General features: G+C 35.5%; 1 protein-coding gene across 1 annotated transcript in view; it reads right to left on the minus strand.

Annotated features, from left to right (window-relative positions):
* The window catches only part of dolpp1 (dolichyldiphosphatase 1), an 8,154-nt gene extending 1,286 nt beyond the window's left edge, over positions 1-6,868 (minus strand). Inside the window, exons 1-7 of the mRNA XM_016470280.1 lie at positions 6,701-6,868; positions 4,560-4,660; positions 4,366-4,450; positions 2,179-2,275; positions 1,108-1,206; positions 896-1,024; positions 710-799 (exon numbers count right to left, since the gene is read on the minus strand). Of these exons, the coding sequence (XP_016325766.1) occupies positions 710-799; positions 896-1,024; positions 1,108-1,206; positions 2,179-2,275; positions 4,366-4,450; positions 4,560-4,660; positions 6,701-6,776 (677 nt within the window). The 5' untranslated portion in view covers positions 6,777-6,868. The remainder of the gene's footprint in view (positions 1-709; positions 800-895; positions 1,025-1,107; positions 1,207-2,178; positions 2,276-4,365; positions 4,451-4,559; positions 4,661-6,700) is intronic.
* Positions 6,869-7,444: the final 576 nt, after the last annotated feature.

The raw sequence follows: 7,444 nt of genomic DNA on the forward strand, positions 1-7,444 counted from the left end.
GGTTATACAGCGATCTGTCATGCCACATCAAAGACTGTCAAAACGCCATTTATTATTTGAATTTCCGGAGAAAAAAACAACAACAACTGTATTCGTTCGAACGGTTCGGTACGAATACGTGTACCGTTACACCCCTATATAACACGTATGTATATTTTTATAAACATAATATTACATTTTAAATTATAATAAGAGTTTTTGTAAATATTTTATTTCAGTATTTCACTAAAAACATTTTTTTGTTTGTTTATAGCTAGCAAATGACAACTGTTTTTAGACATCCCAAATTAGTCCCAAGAATTGCAAACCTCATGCAAAATAATTGTAGAAGAAAAAAAAAATCAAGTAAACTCATACAACATTCAGTTTCATCTTTTGTTTGTTTTGAAGGTTATGCACACTTCCTGTAAATAACTTTATTTTTAAGACTTAAGTTTTATTTTGTACCCTTTTCATAGAAAAAGCCAGAAATGTCTGCTTTCCTGTAGCTCAAACATTGGGTTTGCTTGCCATGATAAAGTTTACTGATAAAGTATGTGCCTTGAATGCAATGAATAAAACTGTGGATAAGAGTCTGGCAAATGTGTAAAATGTAAACATAAATGCAATGAAAGTGAATGTGTACTAGGGCTGCTCAGTTACAAAAAGGACATAAAAGTAACATAAAATCACTATAAAAATACTCCAGAAGACTCGTGGGTGAGTTTACCTGGCTTCTGATCTGGTTACTGTGTATTCAAACCACAGGATGTTGGGAATGAGACTTGTATCTCTCACCAGAAAAAACTCTGAGATTGGCCTGAGACGAGAAAGAGAAACCCAGATCATGAAACAGAGCTCTCTGTATATAAACAACTTGGCATATGAACAACAGTGCATGCGCTTGCATCATTACCAGGCTGCTATCTTGGGAAAGAGCGGCGTTAGCACCTCTTGGGTGATAAAAAACCAAACCACTCCCATCACCATCCCGGCCACACCCCCATAAATCACCTGACTCCAGGTGTGGTACAGGAGGTAGACTCTATGAGGACAAACATGAGCAATGAATCAGAAATACAGTAAGACTCAACTACTGCACTCGCTTAAAGAAAAAGCCCACATTACCTGCTGTATGAAACGAACAGAGCCACGGCCAGTAGAATGATGGACAGTATATGCCGCCATAACAATTCAACACACCTGGCATTGTTCGTCTGATGCATTCTGGAATCATTTTGATTAAAATGATTAAATGCTGTTCTTTTCAACTTTTTATTCAACAAAGAAACAAAAACATGAAAAACTGTTTTCAACATTGATAATAATCAGAAATGTTTCTTGAGCAGCAAATCAGCATATTAGAATGATTTCTGAAGGATCATGCGACACTGAAGACTGGAGTAATGATGCTGAAAATTCAGCTTTGATCACAGGAATAAATTACATTTTACTATATATAAAAACATTTTAAATTGCAATAATATTTCACAATTTTGCTGTTTTTATGGTATTTTTGATCAAATAAAGGCAGCCTTGGTGAGCAGAAGAGACTTCTTTCCTGCTGATCCCAAACTTTTGAAAGTTAGTGTATAAATATATTAATATAAATAAAGTTATGTTTTTTTGAGTAGTTTTTCCAAGTAAATGGTATTAGAACACAACTAAGTGCAGCGAAAAATTATCTTTTCTAGTCAATTCTGTTCTGTTTAACTTTAGTATAATGTTATAAATAAAAATGAGAAAGTCTTACCTTAAATAAAGAAAAAGAAAAAAGTATACAACAAAAAACCAGATGAACTGCGAGTGACTGGAAGGCATCCCGTACTCTGTCGTGACCGAGCTGTGACCTCCTGTTAACGAAACACCACACAATTCAGTAAATTCACTAAATATTAGGGATGTGCACAAGCAATTGACTAGTCAGGTACTAGTTATAAATCAACTTGTGAAGTAATGAAGAGTTAGAGTCAACCATCCCACCAAACTAAGATCTGCTTTTTTTTAGTGAGACAAAAAATGAGAATGGCTGCAAGAAACTCAGTCACGGTCCAGGGTTATTATCATGAACTTTGAGTAGTTTTTCCAAGTAAATGGTATTAGAACACAACTAAGCGCAGCGAAAAATTATCTTTTCTAGTCAATTCTGTTCTGTTTAACTTTAGTATAATGTTATAAATAAAAATAAGAAAGTCTTACCTTAAATAAAGAAAAAGAAAAAAGTATACAACAAAAAACCAGATGAACTGCGAGTGACTGGAAGGCATCCCGTACTCTGTCGTGACCGAGCTGTGACCTCCTGTTAACGAAACACCACACAATTCAGTAAATTCACTAAATATTAGGGATGTGCACAAGCAATTGACTAGTCAGGTACTAGTTATAAATCAACTTGTGAAGTAATGAAGAGTTAGAGTCAACCATCCCACCAAACTAAGATCTGCTTTTTTTTAGTGAGACAAAAAATGAGAATGGCTGCAAGAAACTCAGTCACGGTCCAGGGTTATTATCATGAACTAAAACGGAAAGTAAAACCATTAAAAATTAATTTCGCTGCTTGACAAAAAAAAAAAGAATAAAAATGTAATTAAATTAAATTGAAAATTAAAAACTGAAATAAAATAAAATACATTTTAAAATAAAAAAAAATGTAAAAAATTATTTATTCAACTACACTGTAACAATTATTTTTCAAGGTTGTAAATAAAGACTATTGAAACGAGTTAAAAAAAAAAAAAAAAAGTTGTTCGACTTCAAAATTTCACATTTAAATCAGTGTTGCTTGTTGTTTCTCAGGGTTCCTCAGGGATCAGTTCTTGGACCCCTCCTCTTCTCCATATACACAACATCACTGAAAAGAAAAAAGTATACAACAAAAAACCAGATGAACTGCGAGTGACTGGAAGGCATCCCGTACTCTGTCGTGACCGAGCTGTGACCTCCTGTTAACGAAACACCACACAATTCAGTAAATTCACTAAATATTAGGGATGTGCACAAGCAATTGACTAGTCAGGTACTAGTTATAAATCAACTTGTGAAGTAATGAAGAGTTAGAGTCAACCATCCCACCAAACTAAGATCTGCTTTTTTTTAGTGAGACAAAAAATGAGAATGGCTGCAAGAAACTCAGTCACGGTCCAGGGTTATTATCATGAACTAAAACGGAAAGTAAAACCATTAAAAATTAATTTCGCTGCTTGACAAAAAAAAAAAGAATAAAAATGTAATTAAATTAAATTGAAAATTAAAAACTGAAATAAAATAAAATACATTTTAAAATAAAAAAAAATGTAAAAAATTATTTATTCAACTACACTGTAACAATTATTTTTCAAGGTTGTAAATAAAGACTATTGAAACGAGTTAAAAAAAAAAAAAAAAAGTTGTTCGACTTCAAAATTTCACATTTAAATCAGTGTTGCTTGTTGTTTCTTGCTTGTGTAATTTACTTGCAATTATTTCCACACCATTTTTTTTTCAGTGTAGTTGCCAAGGCAGCATTTTTAATGTTCATATAGTTCAACTTGAAGTACACTAAACCATAACTAAATAAACTAAAACTAATAAATAAAATTTCATTAAAAAACTATGAAAAAGAAAAACGAATAAAAATGACAAAAACACACAACAAAATAACTAAAACTTTAACTAAAATTCAAGTAAAAACAGGAAATATAAAAATAAAATTAGTTTTTTTTTATTTTAATTCAAATTATTAGTAAGAAATATAATAGTATATCAATGATTAAAATAGCACTGTCACGGTCACAACCGTAACCTTGATTGTATTAATATCACTGAGCTAAATTAACAATATGTGATCAACGTGTTTGAATGTGTCCCTTGAACAGAACCAAGCATGTAATAAGTATTTTATTTTTGTGCATGTTCCATTAGCAAGAACAAGCTGTTTTTAACAGATTGCTGGTGCTTTTTGTTATCAGACTCCCAAAGTATGAACTAGGCCGCCTGCATGCAGCTGATCTCACTAAACCTCACTGAATGGCACTGCAGCATAAAGGTTAACGGTCTGGGCTGGTTACTGACAGGTTGCAGGTCACGCCCCAGGGTTGGTTCATGAACTACCCATTTTGTTTTTTGCGCACGGTCTGATATTGCCAGTATTGTGTCTACTGGCATAAAGTCTGGTCCAGAATATTCTGGCCAAGAACCGCCTACTCAGACCGTCTGGCCAACATGTAAATCAATAAAGCACTGTTTGTTTTGTTTTTACATGCGTTTTTTGGCGGAAAATCTCACAGCAGTCTACACACAGAAACGCAGCCTCAAACTAAACTCTGATACTCTTTCAAATATACTAATAGTTAAGAGTTTTTAATGGCCATTCGTTTAAACAAACTACACGCCGATGACGATACTTACCTCCACACGGCCGAGGCTCCTGTAGAATGTGTTTGAGCAGCCAGTTTAGCCCCTCGTTCATGATCAACCCCCCAAAGAAAGAGATCTGAGAGAGAGAATGCACACAAGGGATGAAAAACGCAATAAGCACAAGGTAGCATGCGATTTGGGATTTGACCCTATACCCTGCTGGTGTGTGACGTCACGTGACTCACCGTATGTAGCTCTCGCTTAAAGACGATCAGAGTGACAAATCCGATGAGGACTGCAATGGGCAACAGGCTCATGCAGGCCAATACCTGCCCCGTCAGATCACCTGGACAAACAAACAGGGTAAAACAGAGCAATTTAGAGACCTTTTAGAGCCTGTCAAAACAAACTAGGGCTCTGTTCAGAACGGCTACTCTGCGCTATGCAACTGACTCATTAAACCAAACTGCCAAAAGTCAGACATATTTAGACAAACTTGGATTAAAATGTTTATTTCTGAGATAAGATGATAAATGGACACTACTCAAGTGAATTAAATTGTGCATTCACGCCATGCCACAATGACTTTAATTACTAACAACCTGGGACATTCGACTCAGAGCTGTTCCCTTCCCTAAACTCTTAATTATGCGTTAAAATAGTGAAAACACTATTAAAGTTGGCACGAAATAAAAATTCACCCCATCTATTTTCTTAAAGGGGTCATATGATGCGATTTCAATTTTTCCTTTCTCTTTGGAGTGTTACAAGCTCTTGGTGCATAAAGAAGATCTCTTTTTTTTTTTTTTTGACAATAATTTAATTAATAATGTTTAATTAAAATTTCAAAACTTGAACTTCCGGTGAAAACAATGTAAGCAGGAATTAGTTGACTTCCAGAATAAAAATGTACTGATAATTTACTCACCCCCATGTCATCCGAGATGCTTGTAAAAGTTGTGATTATAAGTTCTACGAGGACATGAATGCTTTTTACAAATATCGTAATTGCTGTAATTCTCAGGTCAGGTGAGAGATTGACATACATGAATAAGAGTCACACCATGGAACTGTTATGTTTTATGATTTTCCCAACTTTTTAAATATTAAGCAAAATAAAATCAATGATAAAAATATAAAATAAAATGTTTACTGTATTTCTGATCAAATAAACAGATACAAAAATGGGATTTCTTTCAAAAACATAAAAAAATCTTGCTGATCCAAAACTATTGAAAAGCACTTATATATAAATATATATATATATATCTTTTTTTATATATATATATTTTATATACGTTTTTGTAGTAATGTTTCACATAATTAGTAAAAACACAATCACGAGCAGTGAGAAGTTCTCTTTTTCTTGTCAATACTGTTATTTTCATCAAATGCTATAAATAAAAATGAGAAAATCTTTCCTTAAATGGCAGAGAAGATGCATAACAAATTAAGTTACAAAATATTAGGTCCTATGAATAATTCAAGCCATGAGCAAATGGACAATGATCAGAGAAAGTGCAGGAATTAGTAATGAACTATCCATGGCAGAGAATTCAGAAGAACACTCTCGGATTGTACTAAAAACCTTCCCCTGAGCATAGAGCACTAAAAGTGGGCCACTTCACAACCAATAGAGAACCATTTCTCATATATGCATATGAGAAATATTGATTGCATGTCAAGCCAGCATTGCATTTGCCAAACTGCACATACAGGCTTGCTTTATCTTGTGTATACTGGCATGTTTTACCACCTCATGCACCATGCATGCAAACACATCCAACTAACGTTATGTGACAGTAGTTTAAACACGGAAGATGTTCTTGATTTTCTTCACATCCAGTAGCGTTTCTCTGTGTTTGGCATAAGCGCAGTGTATTTTAGACTTGCTCTGACATGTTCCAGGGTTTTTATATACTTCCAACTCCAGGGGGACCCTCACGAACGACGGGACCCAGAAAGGGTGTGATGCAACCGGGAATGAACTGGAATAACCCACTAGAGCCACGAGTCTTGCCTGAAACTTACATGAGCAGTTGGGTCTCATGTGCCTGTATTAGACGCGATCACCTGCATATAATGCTAGTATTGGTCACAGGCTTGTCGAATCATGCTTGAATTAGATTAACGTTTTAATAATAAAGAGAGAAACTGAATAAGGGTCTCGCGGTGTGGTGTACTAGGGAGCGTACAGGACTACCAGCGCACTATTTGGCAGCAGGCGTTCCGTTCCCTGCGGAATGAAGCGCACTATTTGGCAACCCAGCCCTGGCCGCGTCCATTCAGCTACGCGATGTTCTACAGACGCCGCGGCGCGAATAAAGTGTCGTGTGATGATACGAACGGCTTTGCGGGGGAAACAACGATTTAAAAATGTTCTTACCAGCCGGATACTCTACGTGGGTTAAGGATATCGACCGCCATCCAGGTGGTGCCGAGCACTGCTCTTCCGACGCCATCTTACCCGGACACCGGGCATCGGTTGTCAACCAATCAGAATGAAACGCCCCGACGATTTCGACCAATCAGATTCACCGGACGCTGTTACGACGCGCGGCCATTCACCAAGCGCATTCTCAAAGGAAAAAAATCTGCATGGGAACAGCCGGCCAATCAGAAGCGTGTGTTTAAGGGATGGACCAATCAGAGGACGTTTGGCTGGACATATGAAAATAGCATTTATTCAAATAAAAGAAGAAAAATTACATGAATGGGGAGATTCCTCTTCAATTGAAGGCAGCCAGCGCCACACACACTCTCTGGTCCATTACATACTTTTTGAAACGCTTTTACAATTCAAAAATTCAATAAAAATATTTACATAATATATATGTAAAGTCTGAGACCAATTGGATTAATTTATTATTATTATTATTATTAATCAAATTTATTCAAGCCATTGGTGTTCCCTCAGGATTTTTCTGTGGGGTTTTAAAATAGAGGTTTTGGATATGAATAAAATAAGATCTGTGGTTATCATTAGGCTACTTGAAGACAGTTTCATAAAGTAGGCTACACTAATAACACAGACATTGGTCGTAACTCAAACATGAATTTGAGTTTGCTAAACAAGGAATACAACTACCTACACTTCCGTTCAAAAGTTTGGGATCAGTAAGATTTGTAA

Source organism: Sinocyclocheilus anshuiensis, unplaced genomic scaffold (assembly GCF_001515605.1).
Source record: "Sinocyclocheilus anshuiensis isolate Anshui unplaced genomic scaffold, SAMN03320099.WGS_v1.1 scaffold708, whole genome shotgun sequence".
NCBI lineage: Eukaryota > Metazoa > Chordata > Actinopteri > Cypriniformes > Cyprinidae > Sinocyclocheilus > Sinocyclocheilus anshuiensis.